We start from the raw sequence: 21,032 nt of genomic DNA on the forward strand, positions 1-21,032 counted from the left end.
GTACATATTTTGTAATTCATTCGAAATAAAATTATTAACATCAGTAGTTGTATCACAGCGTCCAAGAGGATGTATACGTTGATAAGGTCGGTTAACTGCAATGTTGATACGGCTGCACCGTACAAGAAACCAACCGACCATCCGCAGTATATCAACGTCTTTATGTGCTCACCAGATGTCAGTTTAATAAAGTGGAACGGATGGACAATGGCCGTGTACCTCTCTATTGTGAGAACCATGATATGGAACTGAGAGATGTACATCAACCACCAGAGGATGTGCTGGAAGAACAACGTCATAGGTAGACTGATCCGAATGATGTTGTTTAGGATCCAGATGCAGCCAATGATGCCTGTCAGAAGATCAACAATGTTCAGACTTCGTTGAATATGCTTTGTCGTGTGACGACACTCCTTCTTCTTCATGGATACAAAAATCACAAGAGAGTTGCCAATGTTTATGCAAATTGACAGAATTATCCACACTGCCACATACCACAGGTCAACCTCGGCGTAGGAGATATAGTTTTGTTGGATGCCATTACTTCTATTTGTCATTGTCATGATGTCAGAGAGTTTTTTTGCTTTACAAATGATGGTCAGAGGAATATGAAACAGGAATAGAACAAGTACGTGTGTGCACAAGCTACGGATAATGCAAGTTATCTTTGATTTCCTATGTGTACAACAATTTTAATGTAGGTTACAATATTCATCCATTAATTCCATTTCATTGGCAGAGATCACGTTTGACGTAGTAAATGAACCATTGACGTCAGGAATCTAGAGATATATTCCAATGGAGTAAGTGCGATTTCCTTCGTATGCTTATTTCAGATCAGTTAAACGCTTTGTAGGCCTATATCCACTCTCACCCGTATCCTTAAATAGTTATTCAGGTACTGTACTAGTAAAGATCACCAGCTTGTTTGGTATGTTTTGCCTAACGAACGGCTATTAACACAATTATCGCGCGTATCAATAAGACCTATCAACGTCAAAACACTAATTAATTCCTATCTGTCTTAATAATATCTACGATATCTTTTATCTTTTAATTGATCAAACACAGCGTTGTTTTAGTAAATTTAATAGATTTTCTAAAAGGGTTTGAAGAGCACTTGACATAGGGTACACAGAGTTAATGAATGTTTGTCAAAAAGATTGGCATTCACATGGTTACTAGGCTATATTTGTTCTTGATAATTTTGCCTTATTTGGTTTGAGATGATGATCTGATGGAAGAGACGTAGTAGCAGCAATACAAATAGGCCTATCAGATCATTCTTGCTTGCTTGCCAAGATCTAGAATGTTCCTAAAGTAATAACATGTTAAATATATGGTATGTCTAATATTAATGTGTTATTATTTTTATAATATGTTATGGTTAACTAATTCTTGAAGAGAGCACGTAATTGAAAAATGTTTGTTCTGCGCCTGTGATACCCTCTCAGCTAGATGTCGAGAATGTTTCTTTATAACACAATAGAAGGCTATTGTGAATTATAGAGAAAAAACAGTAGTCTAATCAGGGAGTTGTAAACTTATTTTACAACTCCCTGGTCTAATTACCGATTAAGTTCGTTGCTTAGATACTGTAAACGATCTCTAATTTTGAGGGCTCCCTTCATATGATTGGTTGATCGCAAAGAAGGCAGACGATTAGGATGGTAAATGGCTTTTGTAGTTAATGACTTTTATAATATGTAACATTTATTCTAGAATGTGTAGAAAGCCTAGGTCCTGCTTATTATTATACACTGCATGTAATCTTACATCTTTCTGAGTAAATCTAGGCCTAGAGGGTAGGCCGCCTAGTGTTTAGCTAAGCTAGACCCACCATATCAGAGGGTAGGTAGGTAGCCCAGGCCTAGCTAGAGGCCTACTAGGGTCTAGGGCTAGGCCTAATGCCATCTAGTTCCTGTCAGTGTCAGGCCGGCCTTTCTATCTAGGCCTAGGTAGGCCTAGGCCTATACTAAATTTAACATTGTAACATTTTATCCTCTTTTCATTTCAGAAATATTTAGAATGGAATTTGATGACTTCCAAAATAAACTGACACTGCGTTCTTTAAAACGTAACTTTAGTGTGCGTCAACCCATTAGACCGTTCATAAGTTCTACATTCACAGACTTCCAGATTGAAAGAGATCACCTTGTTAAAAATGTATTCCAACAGCTCGATGCAAAAAGCCGCCAGCATGGAACATCCTTTTCGCCGATAGACTTGCGATGGGCCATCACAGAGGAACAGCTTAACAGCGGCCATGTTGTCAAGCTTTGTTTAGACTATGTCAACCAATGTGTACCATTTTATATCTGTCTTTTGGGGGAGCGATATGGGTCTCACCGATCCCTGGAGGAACCCCCTCTGCCAAAATCCTCCAAAGAGTTAGAAAATGATGCTAATTGGCTTGATAAGAATTTTATGAATGCGGCTAAGAATGGGTTTAGTTGGGTCGTGCAGGAATCATTGCAGAACAGCAGCATCACGGAGCTTGAGGTCATCCAAGCAGCGTTTCTTAATGCCAGCCCACATGTACGATTCTACTTTCGGGAAATGGACGGACTTGAAGATTTATTTTCAGACCTCACAGAAGAATGGAGAGAAGAAAAGTTAAAGGTACTTTCATTTTCTACCTCAAATAATATTCTATATTTTCCAAAGGGGTCATTTCACGCGTGTGTAATTAAACATTTTTTATAGGTACAGTAACCGTGTCTATAGCCAATGTTTGATGCAGAGGCTATTGACATTGTACAGTAACTGTGTCTATAGCCAATGTTTGATGAAGAGGCTATTGACATTGTACAGTAGCTGAGCATTCATCATCGGTATGGTCAATGGTGCAACAAGGGGAATGCGCTGTTTGGAGCCCATCATACTAAGCCTCGGTATTACAGTATGTGGGAGTATTTTTTTAACCAGGACTGGCAGTTGTTCTTATCAGTAATTGACCCCTGTTCTCACCAGTAACCGCACGCCTCATACACTAATACTGATTTTTTATTTTAATATTTAATAGTTGTTTAGAAGTGAGAGTGAATATGCAGAGCTGAAGATGGCTGATCTTAAGAAGCGTATCACCAACAAAGGATTACAAGTTGAATTCTTCCGCTCACCAGAGCAGTTAGGAGATCTGATTCTGAAAGACTGGAAAGAAATAATAAATGAATGCTATCCACCAATTACATTGCTTCTAAACGAATATGGTAATTGTAATTAGTGTTCACATTTTCCTAATCAACACACACATGCTAACACTACCAGGTGGCATTATCTAGGATAAGAACGCCCTGGGTTGTTCCCATGCAGACTACACTATTGTAGATCTCAATCTGGATTTACAGACTGCTTGTGTGAACCAGGCCTTAGAATTGAAATATAGGTCTCTGCCATCACCAATTTCTGAAACATTTAAACACAATTGTTTAATTGTTCTGTCTTTTATGCAGGAAAGGAATATTTTGACGATTGGTGCGCGCATCAAGCATTAGCTGCCACAAGAACACATCAGTATGTCACAAGTACCAAGACCCTTGACCTGTTTGAGAAGTTAAACAGTAATGCTGTGGATACTCAAGAAGACCAGTACGACTCACCAGATGATGTAGAATCTGTCAAAGAAAAGTGAGTTTAGAAGCTGCTGTTGGATCATGGTTTCATCTCTATAATTTAGTTGATATTTGTACACAAATTTATTCTCTGTATTGTATTTTATTTGTGCCTTCAAAAAAATACTAGTACATTACGAAGAATTATTTTCCATAAAGGTTCATCAAAGTTTTTCAAGCCCTTTCATGGAACATAAAGTGTGCATATTGTGATTCTCTTCTGAAGTTTTGTCTACACTTGTGATGTACCCATATGAACACGATAATGTCATATCACTACCATATTTGGCCACATCACACCTCTTTTGTCAAACTAGTTAGATAGTGTAGACAGATATTTAGACTCTAAATTAAAACTATTTTATTTATATTTTTTAGGTCTGAAGATTCACCTTCTGTAATGGTTATTGTTGGCAAGAGAGGATCTGGCAAAACAGCATTGCTTGCCAATTGGATCAAGCAGTTCAAACAGGTTCATTCTGGCATGATGCTCTTGTCCCACTTTGTTGGAAGCAGTGCTCAAAGTCTTGATATCACGACATTCATGCGGCGTGTGACCTTTGAACTCAGGGAAAATTATTCAAGTATGTAATAAAAAATCAGACTTTTTTCTTCATGTTAAGTTATTTTTTGCATCTAAGAGAAAGAAGCAAAAACTCTGGCTCTGGTCTTACTGTTTAAATTCCTAATGTCTTTCTTAATATTAGAAATTCTGTTCCACCATCAACCATGAATAATGAACATTCCCAGAGCTGTTAATACTGTCTTTTGTAATACTGCTGGTAAAAAAATATAAAAATTGAGGCTTTGCATAATGCGCTATATAAACCAAATTTATTCTGACTGATTGAACTACGGTAGGCTAGGCGGCCTAGCTAGGCGGCCTAGCTAGGTCTAGACTCAGGAGGTGTAGGAAGACACCACCAAAGCTCATGTAGTGGGTAAAAGACCTTTTTTTTTATAGACGATGAAAGTGAGGAGTTACATAGACAAGATAGAAATGATATGGATTTCAACAGCTTAAGCGAGGCCTTCTCAGCAGCTCTCCTGATGGGACCTTGCATCTTGGTAATAGACGGTCTGGATGAACTGAGTGGAAGCTACTCGGCAAACGCTCAGCAGGTATGATTATAATAATGTCTGAAAGCTTACCACTAAGAAGTAAAATTTTGACATGACTTCTTAACAGACTACCAATCCAGTTTCTGTAGCCAATCTCAAACGTTTGATTATTATGATTTCATATATGTGGTATTAAATTCAGGTTATAAATGTTTTCATAGGTGAAAGAGATGACGTGGCTGCCAAATCCAATTCCACAACATTGCAAGATCATTGTCTCAACCGTCAAATCAGACTTATCGTACAAGTCACTCGTTTCACGTCCAGACTGCATGGTTTATTGCCTTCCGATACTGTCCGATTCCACTTCAAAAACAGCTATTATGAAATCCCATTTTAAAAGTATAATGACCCAACATATTGACCAGGCTCTCAGGTGTCCATTGAATGACCGTCCACTGTTTCTCACAATTATTGCCAACGAATTGAGCATATCTGACTCGTGTGAACTAGACAATATGCTAGCACAGTATTGTGAATGTACAACGTTTCGTGAATTATGGCGGTGTATTATTGATAACTGGTGTAAGACATATGGCTGGCAACGAGATGGGTTTAGATCATCCAATTCATCAGGCTCTAACACAGGTAGGTTTTCTAAATAAGAATGTGAAAATACACTAAACACTAATTTAAAACATATCAATTAAGCCCTTTATTTTTCACATCAATTACACATTTTGTTGGGAATTAAGTTCTTTTTTTTCACTCCTAGAATCAAGTTTGTCAGGCTGGGTAGCAGACTTACTCTGCCTCCTTGCAACATCCAGGCAAGGCATGTCGGAACCTGAGCTGCTCAGCTGTTTGAAACTGTTAGGCTACTCTGGTCAGACAGAGGTGACTCGTTTTGATTTTGCCAGATTTCGTCTAGCTACTCAACACTGTTTGTTTGAAACACCTGACGGGATTATTGCGTTCTTCCACAACCACCTACGAGAGGCGGTGGAACACGCTTTATTAGGTAAGTTAAATGTTAGGTATCACAGCGTCAAATCTTTTCAACTACATATCACCAGATCGCAATGTTAATAGCTTATGAAAGAGTAGACTCCAGTAGCATCATACATAGTTATTAAGCTAAGGGAACACTTACCCTTTAAATTTAATCATACTCTTCTCTAGTGTGATTGATGGACACAGCTACATGTGACTAAACCAGCAGAACATGTTAATGTGTATATTATTATTTAAATTATAGGTGTTTTTGGAACTGGTGCATCAGACAATCTGATTGGCTCGTCCTCTGTCCTCATGCAGTCTGTTCTTCATCGTCAAAAGCAGTTCTATAGTGACATCATTGCAAAATATTTCTGGGAACAACCTCACTGCATCAGACGAACATTTGAGTTACCTTGGCAATTGGATAAAATTGGGGACACGGAGTCACTTTCGAATGTTCTTTCACAGCCAGAGTTAGTAAAAATTTATTTTAAATGTTGATTTGGTCAAAAGATTTTACAAGAGTTAAGAATAGAGGTTGTGGGGTTTAATTAGCTTCCTTCTAAAACAACCTTGTACATAAATTAATTTTGCCATGATTGAAGAATGTGGGTTACTATGCTTTGAAGATTGAAGTATGTGGGTTACTATGCTTTAAAGATTGAAATATGTGGGTTACTATGCTTTAAAGATTGAAATATGTGGGTTACTATGCTTTGAAGATTGAAGTATGTGGGTTACTATGCTTTAAAGATTGAAGTATGTGGGTTACTATGCTTTGAAGATTGAAGTATGTGGGTTACTATGCTTTGAAGATTGAAGTATGTGGGTTACTATGCTTTGAAGATTGAAATATGTGGGTTACTATGCTTTGAAGATTGAAGTATGTGGGTTACTATGCTTTAAAGATTGAAGTATGTGGGTTACTATGCTTTGAAGATTGAAGTATGTGGGTTACTATGCTTTGAAGATTGAAGTATGTGGGTTACTATGCTTTGAAGATTGAAGTATGTGGGTTACTATGCTTTGAAGATTGAAGTATGTGGGTTACTATGCTTTAAAGATTGAAGTATGTGGGTTACTATGCTTTGAAGATTGAAGTATGTGGGTTACTATGCTTTGAAGATTGAAGTATGTGGGTTACTATGCTTTGAAGATTGAAGTATGTGGGTTACTATGCTTTAAAGATTGAAGTATGTGGGTTACTATGCTTTGAAGATTGAAGTATGTGGGTTACTATGCTTTGAAGATTGAAGTATGTGGGTTACTATGCTTTGAAGATTGAAATATGTGGGTTACTATGCTTTGAAGATTGAAGTATGTGGGTTACTATGCTTTAAAGATTGAAGTATGTGGGTTACTATGCTTTGAAGATTGAAGTATGTGGGTTACTATGCTTTGAAGATTGAAGTATGTGGGTTACTATGCTTTGAAGATTGAAGTATGTGGGTTACTATGCTTTGAAGATTGAAGTATGTGGGTTACTATGCTTTAAAGATTGAAGTATGTGGGTTACTATGCTTTGAAGATTGAAGTATGTGGGTTACTATGCTTTGAAGATTGAAATATGTGGGTTACTATGCTTTGAAGATTGAAGTATGTGGGTTACTATGCTTTGAAGATTGAAGTATGTGGGTTACTATGCTTTGAAGATTGAAGTATGTGGGTTACTATGCTTTGAAGATTGAAGTATGTGGGTTACTATGCTTTGAAGATTGAAGTATGTGGGTTACTATGCTTTGAAGATTGAAGTATGTGGGTTACTATGCTTTGAAGATTGAAGTATGTGGGTTACTACAGTATGCTTTGAAGATACTAATGTGTGATGTTTATCTTCATAGAGAGCCAGTTGCTTTTTTTGCAACATAAAGTTTGATAGTGTAGAAAGAGCTTAAGGATAAATACAATAGTTTGAAAATCATGCAATTTTGTTTTTTTACAGCATGTTCTTGTCAATGTATGGTGAAGACGGCAACCACCAGACAGCTTTGAAGATTGAGTTAATGGAATATTGGAAGGTGTTGCTTAACCATCATGAACCTTATGACCCTGCTCAAATATACAAGGATATGGTGCTCATTGCAATGCAAAAACATACATACTTAGAAAAGGTACACTCCCTCAGGTTCCCACCCATATTCTGTTGCACGTACAGTAGCTTCTTATGTATTAGCCATTGCTTTATATTCTGTGCTGTCATATCACAGGTTTTTTTTTTGCATAAATGCCGATTTACACAGACAAGCAGTATTGGTAAGCGGAAAACGTGTAGCTTCTCCCCACAAGAATCTCTGTCTATCCTGAGTGAAAGCGCCCGTCCACTGCACGTTGTGTGTAAACCATGTAGCTTCTCCCCACAAGAATCTGTGTCTATCCTGATTGAAAGCCCCTGTCCACTGCAAGTTGTGTGTAAACCATGTAGCTTCTCCCCCACAAGAATCTCTGTCTATCCTTAGTGAAAGCGCCCGTCCACTGCACGTTGTGTGTAAACCATGTAGCTTCTCCCCACAAGAATCTGTGTCTCTCCTGAGTGAAAGCCCCCGTCCACTGCACGTTGTGTGTAAACCATGTAGCTTCTCCCCACAAGAATCTGTATCTATCCTGAGTGAAAGACCCCGTCCACTGCACGTTGTGTGTAAACCATGTAGCTTCTCCCCACAAGAATCTGTATCTATCCTGAGTGAAAGACCCCGTCCACTGCACGTTGTGTGTAAACCTTGTAGCTTCTCCCCACAAGAATCTGTGTCTATCCTGAGTGAAAGCCCGCGTCCACTGCACGTTGTTTGTAAATGGTCTTAAGGAATAACATAGATTCTATCCTGAGCAGAAACCACCCGTCCACTGCACGTTGTGTGTAAATGGTCATAAGGAATAACATAGATTTTATATTTGTATTACTGTTACTGCTTGTCAGTGTAAATTGGTCTTTAGTGGTGATATTGTCTGAGATTGGTCTTTAGTGGTGATATTGTCTCAGATTGGTCTTTAGTGGTGATATTGTCTGAGATTGGTCTTTAGTGGTGATATTGTCTCAGATTGGTCTTTAGTGGTGATATTGTCTCAGATTAATGCACATTTTATTGGTTTATAAAGTTTATAAATTATTATCAATATGTTATGTGTATAATTTGTTTTTCAATTTGTAACATTTCTTCAGAATGTATGTCCAACCAAAGATTATGAAGAAGTGCAATTGAAATTTACGGAGTTAAACTTGGATGAAGAAGACAAAGAAGGAGAACCAGATGATGGAGATGACAAGGATGGAATGGAACCAGAAACCATCAATGAAGCACAAGAAGATGTTACCAATAGCTCTTCACACTCTGAAGGTATATACACTTTCATACCATTAAAAAAATGTTTTAGTACAAAAGAAGCAATAAAAAGTAAATAATTTTGTTATTGAACTATTCAATGACTAACTATTCCATGGCTAACTATTCAATAACTAACTATTCAATGGCTAACTATTCAATAACTAACTATTCAATGGCTAACTATTCAATAACTAACTATTCAATGGCTAACTATTCAATGACTAACTATTCAATGGCTAACTATTCAATAACTAACTATTCAATGGCTAACTATTCAATAACTAACTATTCAATGGCTAACTATTCAATGACTAACTATTTAATGGCTAAATGCTGCATTTTTCAAATACAATACCCTTTGTACCAGCAACATTCATATCTTTTATTACTATGATATTGGTTTTTAGGATTTCTTCAAAGTATTTTTCATTAACTTATTTATAAAAATTGATAAAACACTGGAGATCTTAGTGAATATAAAATATATTAATGTCCTGAATATAACAACTCCTGACTTTCCAAGCATAAAATTAAAGTTATAGACGAGAATTATATTCATTGTTTTATGAATAAGTCATACTAATTTTGCGAATCAGTACACATGACTGCAAAGTATAGACTAAAGCTCTGTCTACACTATCAAACTTGTTTGACAAAAATAGTGTAATGTGCCCAAATATGGTAGTTATATGCTCAAATATGGTATTGATATGACATCATCATGTCCATATATGGGCACATCACATTTTTTTGTCACATAAATGGCTACTACTGTATGACATCTTATTTTAATACAGTGCACCCAATCACTGGTGTAACGCACAGGGCAAAGACTGCTCATACTCTGAGACTCTTTAAGCTCTGAGGCTCCTTAAGCTCTGAGACTCTTTAAGCTCTGAGGCTCCTTAAGCTCATAGCCGTTACGCCACTGCACCTGATTATTAAAGCTTGATTTTAATATTTATGTTTTGATCGTGATAAGGTTATAAAGTTATATAGCATTACTAATGTCACACTCAATTTTTAAATTTGATAAATGACCTTACATCATTTTATCAAGTTTTTCTTTTTCAAATTAGAAGCACAACTTTATGCTTTTGTTTTCTAGAATCATTTGGTGAAAGTGAGGTTGATAATGTACCTCGTCATGAGACTTACATTGCGAGGCTTGCATTGGATGCTGGGAAGTTTTTAGTGGAATTGGGCAACGTTGAAGTTTCACACCAACTCTTCACAATCGCTCATGAACAGTTAGTTAAGGTAAAGACAAATAAATGTGTGGTAGTCAACATGCTTTAAACTGAATAGTGTTGTGAGGAAGTTTATCAATAATTGTGTTTACACTCAGTATATCCATTTTTATTATAATTACAGTAATTTAAATTAAAAATAGTAGGATATCTCATTAAGCTGACATAAATTGTGAGGCACATGCATAATATATAAAACGATTAATGTGTTCATGGTCAGTGACTAAAATTGGATAGTGGTCAGTGGTCAGTACGTGGTCAAAATTTAGGGATGTTACATATACTGTAAAAAAAAAATAATTATGCTGTAATAGTTGTGAATGTGAATATTAATGTACAGTATAGAGTCAAATCTTTTATTTCTCTAGAGTTATCCACTTTCCTCGGAAGAACAATTCCTTCTTGTGAGTGTGAACGAAAGCTTAGGTGATTGGAACGAGACACAGTCGAATAGTTCAGAGGCCGCGCAGTTCTACCAAACAGCACTGGGGATCATCGGTGAAATACCTGATGAAAATGACCTCAAAAGATGTCAAATGGAACAATGCAAAGGTATGCTTGTAGAAATTCTTTAACATTCAGAATTCAGGAATAAGCGCATATTTAATTTTTATTCAAATTAAACTTTGAAATCTACATACCCACAATAGTCATAGTATCTCATCTCATTGTCCATTTAAAAATTAACAGAAATTTGTTTTGAAAACTGGCATATCATATATAAATAAACAGTAAATATTACGCAAAAAAATTGCACCAACACAGATAAGCACTAAAACAACACAAAAAACAACAACATTCTCTGATAAAAATTGCTCACAAAATTAAAAATTACTTTTTATAATAATTATAATAATTTGATGTGCTTACAGTGCCAATTTTATAGAGATAGTCTTTTTTTGAAAATATGAAAAATTATGTGTTTTTTGTATTATTTCTTAATGTTTCTTTATGCATACAAAAAGTATACAAACACCAACTAAAACCATTTATAATTTAAAAAGATAATATTTAAAATGATTTTCGTAGCAAGCATCCTAAAATTAACAAATCAAAAATCAATAAAATAATACTTGAAATAAATGCTATACAACATTAAAAACATATAAAAAACATTGTCATTGAACCAAGATCTTCAGCTAATGCTCTTTCAACATTTTAAGCATATTATTAAACCGCAGCCAGATTTGGTATAATTTAGATTGATATGTGTTCATTGTGGTTTTTAAGCACGTTGGCATTGTCCGCCCACGCGTTAACATTATCATTTTTCCCATTGTGGTAATGTAGTTGTGAATAGCCTCTAGCTGTTTGTATCAAAGTAGCTATTTCCCTTTTCCGATCTTTATCATTTTTGATTTCATTTTTCTCATCTTCTTTCGCTGTGAGCATTTTCCTACTTACGAAGGTTACTATTAATAGAAAATAATAATTAAAACAGAAATTAATTTTAATTTGATGTTTTTATGAGTGTTACTATAAATAGAAAATATTACTACAAAACAATTACTCTATTTAATAATAATATATTCTTTTTATACTGTAGTAACTTTTGTTAAGAAGGAACTACTATAAAGCTCTGTCTACATTGTTAAATATAATGTGACAAACAAATGTGATGACGTGCCCGACACAATGATGTCATATCTCTACCATATTTGGGCATATTACTACCATATTTGGGCACATCACACTTTTTTTGTCAAAACTATTTTATAGACAGAGCTTGATAGAATATGTTTCAACAAAACGCTTATGTTATATTTATTATATTCCTTTATTAAATATTACCTGTAATATAAATGAGGTAATTTCTATTTATAGTAGTTTTTTGACAAGTGTTACTGTAAACAGAAAAAAATTACTATCTATAACAATTACTGGCATATTTTGTAATAACCATTGTATGGATTATTATATATAGAAACATTAAATATAAATAAATGTTAGCCAAAAAAATATGAAAATCACTGATTAAGGCCTAAGAGATTCCACGGTTCACTGCACAGTACTAAAAAATCATCCTTTCTAAAAGCCACTTAATTATTACATTTTATTTAAACACATAGGTCAACTGATGACCCACTTGGGACGTAAACGAATGCTTAATGATGATGTCATTGGAGCCGAGGAACTACTTAAGGGCGCTGTAGATGCCATGAAAAATGCGAAAAGTACAGTTGGCCTAGCAACAGCCTATTTTAATCTGGGAGTATTAAAGTAAGTGTCATTGCATTTTATCGCTGTTATAGAGGTATAGCATTATTCCGGTTCTTTATGTATTCATCAAGAAAGTTTGTGTGTACTTTAACCAAGGCAATCTAATAACAGGATGCTGAGCTCTGGAGATCAAAGGGTTTATCTGTGGCTGCGACATAATCAGTTTTACGCCCCTAAACTTTTCGATTGGTGGCCAATTGACTTTCTCAAATGTTTGGCTGCGGAAAATATGTAACATAATACAGTATTGTTGGTATTTGTTGCAGCCAGACATAAGATCAAAGGACTGTTACAAGTTCCTATCTTGGCAAGACAAGTTCAGTGTCCTGTTGTTAGATTGCCTTGCTTTAAATCTTACACAAATGTCCTTACCACACCTGATAAAGCAGAACATAATATCAAAGGACTGTTACAAGTTCCTATCTTGGCAAGACAAGTTCAGTGTCCTGTTGTTAGATTGCCTTGCTTTAAATCTTACACACATGTCCTTACCAACACCTGATAAAGCAGAGCATAATATCAAAGGACTGTTACAAGTTCCTATCTTGGCAAGACAAGTTCAGTGTCCTGTTGTTAGATTGCCTTGCTTTAAATCTTACACACATGTCCTTACCACACCTGATAAAGCAGAACATAATATCAAAGGACTGTTACAAGTTCCTATCTTGGCAAGACAAGTTCAGTGTCCTGTTGTTAGATTGCCTTGCTTTAAATCTTACACACATGTCCTTACCAACACCTGATAAAGCAGAGCATAATATCAAAGGACTGTTACAAGTTCCTATCTTGGCAAGACAAGTTCAGTGTCCTGTTGTTAGATTGCCTTGCTTTAAATCTTACACACATGTCCTTACCACACCTGATAAAGCAGAACATAATATCAAAGGACTGTTACAAGTTCCTATCTTGGCAAGACAAGTTCAGTGTCCTGTTGTTAGATTGCCTTGCTTTAAATCTTACACACATGTCCTTACCAACACCTGATAAAGCAGAGCATAATATCAAAGGACTGTTACAAGTTCCTATCTTGGCAAGACAAGTTCAGTGTCCTGTTGTTAGATTGCCTTGCTTTAAATCTTACACACATGTCCTTACCACACCTGATAAAGCAGAGCATAATATCAAAGCAATTTACTTTATACTTACAGAAGAAATGAGGTACTCGTATATCTATTGAAGATGTTGCTAATTAGTGGGTGAAGAATAAAGTAAAAACGAACCCAACAAAGCGTAAAGGTGTTAGAAGTGTCCTACTGTTTAAAGATGTATTTTCCGTCATTTGTTTAAGATGAATAGGAGTGTCCCAAAAGGAGGGGTTCTTCAGAATTAACACTAGTCTTCTTTTCTTTCTTTCAGAGCCAAACAGCGAAAATATCAATCTTCAGAAAGATCCTTCAGAGATGCACTTAAAATGAGAGAGAAATGGTTTGGCCAATCACACCCAGTCGTTGCTGAAGTCTTGCATGACTTAGCGTATGTCTTATGCAAGGATCATTACAAGAAGTAAGTATTTAAATTACTGTTTAAAGCTCTGTCTACACTATCAAATTTTCTGTGACAAAAACATGTGATGTGGCTATATTATGAACATGATGATGTCATATCACTACCATATTTGTGCATATCACTACCATATTTGTGCATATCACTACCATATTTGTGCATATCACTACCATATTTGGGTACATCACACTATTTTGTCAAACTAGTTTGATGGTGTATACGGAGCTTTTGAGGTGGCTTTGCTTTCCACTGTCAACCGCTTCTAATCTGAACTCAGACAGCATCATATGATGCAACTTCCAACTACCCTTCATTGGCCGTCTTAAAACATTTAGAGATTGTTTCTTTTATGTTTCTGCTCTGAGGATCTGAAACCAACTTTCATTGACTGTGTGCATGTTGTCATGGTTTAAGCGCATAGAGACTATTTTCTGTATTTCAATTCAATTCAATTTCTTTATTGCTGCAAATGCCATCAATGGCTAATATGCCTTATAATATTACCATTTGGTATTCTCCCGTCTCCTGATGCAGTACTGACAACACTTTGCGTTGACAACTTGCTCACACATACCCGGATTGTGTCGTATAGCACTATTGGAGTTGGACTTCAGTGTCTTCTATATATGTAGATATGATCAAATGCTTGCTAAGCAGTTAGTTATAGGTCCACAACCAGTTATTAATTATAAAATTATAAATTACTATCTCTATTGTAGTTTTGACAAGGTACAAGCTGAAGAATATTACAGAAGATCACTATCCATCCGTGAAACACATTTGATGCCGGATCACCTACTAGTGGCAACAACACTTCTGGAACTAGGTAAGTTTTATTTTATTATACAGTACTCTATACTAGGCATTGGATTTGTATTAGTTCAAGAATTGGCCATTTTCTTGAGTTTTGCTATTATCTATCAACAAGTTGTTTTATATCAACACTAGAAACTAGGCCTAATAGCCAACAGCGAAGCATTGGCAGTAGGTTATCCGTGACCTCTCTATCATGGCCGTCCTTTCTGTTAAAAAATTAATTAGTATATAAAATAATAATTTTTGTATATTTTATGAAGCCACATAAATTTAAAAAATATATCTTTTTAGGCAGTAGAGTTTGTTTTAATGGAAACTCTATTTGAATTAATAATTTTGTGGAAAAATTGTTACAATATTGTATATACGAAAATCATTTTAGAATACTTGTGGTGATACGCTCATACATGCTGAGCAACGCGGGCATAGTCTTGCATGCCCGAGTAGGGGCGCTATTTTAAACTGGCATTACTGATTGGCTGATGTACTTCAGCCATATGAGGCAGTAGCGTTGGCACGGTCGCTCGCTTTTTGAGCTTTGATTTCATCGGAGTTAACAGTCTAATACTTTATACTCTTAAATTTATTGAAAAATGTGTGGTTTAATGTTTTAGTCGGTTATTTAGTAATTGATAAAAAATATTACAAAAACATTAAAAAAGCAGGCAATGGCAAACAAGTTTTAAAATAAATTATTATTTCCACTTAGGTCTTGAAATACAAATAACTAAAAAGTTATAAGTAAAAACAATAAAAATGAAAGAAAAATCCTTTTAATAGCAAAATGTACGCTAGCATAATTCAGCTGTCTATATGTTTTAGGAAAGCTACTGAGATCAATAGGAACATACCAGTACAAAAAAGAAGCAGCCAGCCTGCTTCAGAGGTCTTTAGACATACACACCACAACGCACAGGTCTAACCACAAGACAACTAAATCAATCCGCTCTAGTCTAAAAAGTCTTGAGAAAGAACTCCAGCAAGGCAATTACACTGATGCCACTTCCAAACAACCGGATAAAAGATCCAAACGGCAGCCATTCAGCAGGATGTCGTGGCATGATAAAGACCTTGTGGAGTTTGAAAGGCAGTCGAGGGAGAAAGAGAAAAAGATCGTGGAGAAAATGACAGTGAACAGGAATTCGCAAGAACAGGAGAGGTACAGTAAATATGGTAGTGAAAGGTCTTATCCTCAATCACCATCACCTTTTAAACTTGAAGCACTCCCTGCAACAGATTATTTTAATCTATCACCTGGAGAAACAGAAAAAGTTAGAACAAAATCACCAGGTATCATTTCCAACTATTCCGGTATTCAAAGATCCAATACGCCGAAAAGTAAACAGGTAAATGACAACAAGAAGATCGAGTTTCACCAAGATGCAATAGATTATGAAGAGTTACTGTGGGAAACGCCGGAGATATTAGCAAAACGAATATCTTGCAGTGCTCCCATTGGCCAACGAACAAGACATCTTGTCAGTAAAGAGCTTAAAGATCGCCCCTTTAGCAGTATGAGCCAAGTATCTCATGTAAGCCACTGGTCAAAATGCAATATCTCAAGTAAGTTCAGCATTGATGTTAGCAATGCCATGTCTGTTCAGGGCCCACATAGTAATCTTGATTCTTTACTCGGCGACCCACCTTGCCCGAGGGATGTATATCGCAAGCCCAAGTACAATTCGTCTTGGTATCATGTTCCAGGCAGATATCCAAAACATGCGCTTGATTACCCAACAAAGAGACAACAATCTAGGCCTAATAAAAATAGTTATTTAGCTAGCATTTCAAATAAATCAAGCCATGAATCTCAACATAAAGGTGAATTTAATTTGCCTTCTGGATATCAAGAATAAGCTTCATCATTTGAATAACGAAGATAAATGATACAACCTTTCTACTTAGGAATAAAAAATGTACTAATCTTTCTATTATAGGTGCTTTGTATCAACTGAAATCCTCTTAAAGGAATCACAGAGTAATTTAGGAATCATGTCAAAATTATTCTACTGCAGTAACTGCATTAACTCATTTTGTTTTCTGCAATAGAATATAATTTTAGGTAATATTTGAATAATGTACTGTAGGAGTTTATGAGGCAGTGCAATATGATTACACAGAAAAAGCCTGCTAAATAATTGCATAATTTGTAGTTTCTGCAGTAACTGCAGTAAAATAATTTGACATGGTCCCTTATGTTCAGTAAAATAATTCAAAATGTCTTCAACTTTCAAAAATGTATTTATTTGTTTATTTTCAATCTAATATCAAATCAACTTTATAAACAATCAGTTTGAATTGTCACATTGCTAAGTGACATAATATAATTTAAATTTTCAAAGCTAAAGTGACATAAAAGAATGTCATTGTCACAGATATATGACATAAAATAATTGAAATATTCACAGAAGTGACTTAGGTAAATATTACAGTAAAGTAGGCCTAATGTAATTTAAATATTGTCACAGTTGATAATAATAATGATAATATTAATGGTAGTCTTATATAGCGGATACTACAATGTTTCTAATAGCTTTACACACAAACATTATCCATTACATATCCTAAGATAAAACAAATGAAGAAGCAGAGAAACTATTTAGGTTTACACGGCTCCGTTCTCCAGAACTTTGAAGCTCCCATACGAGAGCTCGTCGTAACAGTAACATAAAATGTCACAGCTAAGTAACATAATATCTTTAAACTTAAAAAACGCTTGGATTGTAACCTAGAGGCATACTTACAAATTTGCATTGAAAATTTAAATATTTGAGTTCTATAATTAAGCCCAGAAGATATAGGCCTAACCACAACAATACGAAAACATTTTTTTCACGGCCTTAAATTTTTTTACGATTTCAAAATTAAAATTATTTGGTGGGTTGTAATTTTTAAAATATAAAATTGATATTATCATTATGTACAATTAACTTTTTTGATTGCCCTTAATTTTTGCTGTTTTGCCGTGAAATAAAAGAGACAGTTCTTTTAAATAGAAACATATTAAGTAGGATAGTTATTCGAGACTCGGTCTTAAGGAAAAGAAATTACATTTATTCCTATCTTGTCCTATTTTCAAAATAGGTATAATTTGTATATAAATACATATAATAATTTACAGGTATAGAGAGTTTTATATTTTTATATTTTTTTCAATAGATATTTTCCGTATTTATCCGTATTATTGTACACGTTTTTAATGACATTCGCACAAACCAATAAATGAGTCTTAAAAATATAAATCATATCTAGTCTCATGTCCGACGAATGTAATTTGACTATTCTACGTTCTATTCTAAAAACTACATATTATATAAATTTTTAAAACATTTTAGAATATTTCCGGTTTAAAATAACATTCTTCAGACCGATACAATTATTTGTCTTGATTTAGCATCGATAAAGTGTCATCAACTTAACCGCCTGTGGCAACCAGACGTGTATGTATTATTATTTATAAGAAATGCATATTTACATTTTAATATACGTTGTCATATTCAATAAATGTTTTTTGCCATGTAATATATTTCAACTGAAAGCAGAAGCATAGTTAATATTTTGAAAAAAAAACACTGTTTCCAATTTATATTTATTTTCTTTTTAGCTCACATCAAACATTGAGCTATACAGGATAAAACTAAACACATAGGTTTTAATTAAATGATTTTAGTTTATGCACATTCCCACAAGGACGCAACGACGTAAGCCCTAAGTAAGTCATTTGACCAATCACGACGCGGTAAGTCATTTGAACTGTCGCTTGTTATTGGTCAATCAACTAATTTGTGTTGCGTCCAAGTGGGAACCAAACTTTATAATCCTTGATGGATACTGAAACAACAATATGAATAATAAAAGTAATGTAGTAATATTATAGATAATATACAAATAATGAATGTTTATGAGTGTAATGGTACAAATAATGAATGTTTATGAGTGTAATAGTACAAATAATGAATGTTTATGAGTGTAATAGTACAAATAATGAATGTTTATGAGTGTAATGGTACAAATAATGAATGTTTATGAGTGTAATGGTACAAATAATGAATGTTTATGAGTGTAATGGTACAAATAATGAATGTTTATGAGTGTAATAGTACAAATAATGAATATTCGTCCAATCAAATGACAGGAATTTATTTAGGGTTATATAATATAAAATATTAAATACTTAGTACTTCAAAATCACCTTGAAAGGAAGCGTTGTTTAGTAGTTGTGTAGTTGTGTGTAGTTGTTGTGGTGCCATTTTTAGTTCAAACTAAATATATTTTTATATTACTAAATATATTTTAAACAAAATACTAAAACTATAATAAATATAGTTCTTAGATATACAGTAGTGATCAGTAACATTGTAATAATGTTGGTTTATTTTTATTTATATATCACTGATTTCGTAATTATATAATTGCATTCGTAAGCATTATTAATGTCGGCATCCCATTGATGTTGTGGTGATTATTAAATGCAGTTTCATTTAAACATACAGTAATTATTACATAAACTACTGCACTACGTTTGCTCAATCAATTCCAACAAAATAACATTATTTTAAATATTGAATATGATGACATTGTTTGACATTGATGACATTGTTTGACATTGATGACCTTGTTTGACATTGATGACATTGTATGACATTGTTTGACATTGATGACATTGTTTGACATTGATGACATTGTTTGACATTGATGACATTGTATGACATTGTTTGACATTGATGACATTGATGACATTGTTTGACATTGATGACATTGTTGACATTGATGACATTGTTTGACATTGATGACATTGTTTGACATTGTTTGACATTGTTTGACATTGATGACATTGTTTGACATTGATGACATTGTTTGACATTGTTTGATATTGATGACATTGTTTGACATTGATGACATTGTTTGACATTGTTTGACATTGTTTGACATTGATGATATTGTTTGACATTGATGACATTGTTTATTAGAATCACAAGTGTCTTTGTGCTTTTTGTTTTTACCATGAACATTTTACACATTTTTTCAGATTTTGCCTTTTTTAAGTTATTCTAAATTAAATGAAAAAAAAAAACCATTTCAAAACAGTAATAATTAACATACATTGGGTTTAAAATTGCAATTGTATGTTTACATCCAAATACAAATGTTTCCGTATCCCTATACTTTCATTATCAGCTTAGAATACAACAGACAGTGATATAACTTGGCTCATGGTGCTTTACTGTAGACCTACGTCGTCGCAGTTGGTTACAATTCAGGTCGTTAATGCTTAGATATAATTTAATTTTAGTGTTATTTTTATGTATACATTTGTAAAATTGTGTCATTTCTATCATATTCTATTTGATATATATCATGACCAGGTTTATATAGTATTGCCTAAAAAATCAACCTTCGGACAGATTTATTGTTAAACCTATGTAGTACTCCCGGCACTTCAACGAATCTTGAACGAAATATATTGGGACATATATGTTGAAAGATAATCAATAATTGAATTAAAGGGTTTATAAACACTTCGTAGTATACCATGTCTTCATTGCCCTTTATGTTCTCATTCTGTACGAATTTCTTCATAGTAATTTTCTCTTTTTTTCATAAACTTCGTAATGTACTATTTCCTTGTAGGCTTCGTCATAGCCAAGTTTCGATCTGTATCCAATTCTCTGCTACAGCATCATCTACATCGTTCTCTTCTTTGACTTCAAAAAAAGTAAAATAGTTCATGCAATTTCTCATGTCTTCATTGCCTTCATGTTCTCTTTCTTCACGGATTTGTTCATAGACATCTTCTCTTTCGTCATAAATGTCGTCATAATGTACTCTTTCATTGTAGACTTCATTATAACCAAGTTCTTCGTTCTGTATCCCATTCTCTGTTACAGCATTATCTGCATCTTTCTCTTCTTTGACTTCAAATGAAGTAAAATAGTTCATGCAATTTCTCATGTCTTCATTGCCTTCATGTTCTCTTTCTTCACGGATTTTTTCATAGTCATCTTCTCTTTCGTCATAAACGTCGTCAGAATGTACTCTTTCATTGTAGACTTCATTATAGGAAAGTTCTTCGTTCTGTATCCCATTCTCTGTTACAGCATTATCTGCATTTTCTGTGCTCCTATTGTCAGTTATTTCAGCAGTGACATCTACCATCTTGAGACCGCTACTGGCTGGCGCTTGTATGGCATTTTTTCTCTTATACATCAAAAAGATTATTATGAAAATTAAAAGAAGAATGACTGCAC

At 34.4% G+C, this 21,032-nt stretch overlaps 1 protein-coding gene across 1 annotated transcript; it reads left to right on the plus strand.

Moving 5' to 3' along the window:
* Positions 1–1,655: 1,655 nt before the first annotated feature.
* LOC140058933 (putative tetratricopeptide repeat protein 41) lies at positions 1,656–19,325 on the plus strand. The gene is made up of 17 exons (XM_072104726.1): positions 1,656–1,670; positions 2,018–2,622; positions 3,026–3,212; positions 3,456–3,630; positions 3,993–4,198; positions 4,579–4,736; positions 4,898–5,324; positions 5,452–5,697; positions 5,935–6,148; positions 7,618–7,786; positions 8,833–9,007; positions 10,104–10,255; positions 10,614–10,797; positions 12,315–12,465; positions 13,822–13,968; positions 14,688–14,794; positions 15,607–19,325. The coding sequence occupies exons 2-17, from the start codon at positions 2,029–2,031 to the stop codon at positions 16,638–16,640; spliced, it is 4,326 nt and encodes a 1,441-aa protein (XP_071960827.1). The 5' UTR covers positions 1,656–1,670; positions 2,018–2,028; the 3' UTR covers positions 16,641–19,325.
* Positions 19,326–21,032: the final 1,707 nt, after the last annotated feature.

The sequence above is a fragment of the Antedon mediterranea genome, chromosome 9 (assembly GCF_964355755.1).
Source record: "Antedon mediterranea chromosome 9, ecAntMedi1.1, whole genome shotgun sequence".
Lineage (NCBI taxonomy): Eukaryota > Metazoa > Echinodermata > Crinoidea > Comatulida > Antedonidae > Antedon > Antedon mediterranea.

What these genes read in the sequence shown, in the direction of transcription:
- LOC140058933 (XM_072104726.1), top strand. Translation starts at nt 2,029, where the DNA reads ATGGAATTTGATGACTTCCAAAATAAACTGACACTGCGTTCTTTAAAA. An exon ending in AATGTTCTTTCACAGCCAGA is followed by an intron (nt 6,149 to 7,617) that starts GTTAGTAAAAAT and finishes GTTTTTTTACAG; the next exon opens with CATGTTCTTGTCAATGTATG. An exon ending in AACAACACTTCTGGAACTAG is followed by an intron (nt 14,795 to 15,606) that starts GTAAGTTTTATT and finishes TATATGTTTTAG; the next exon opens with GAAAGCTACTGAGATCAATA.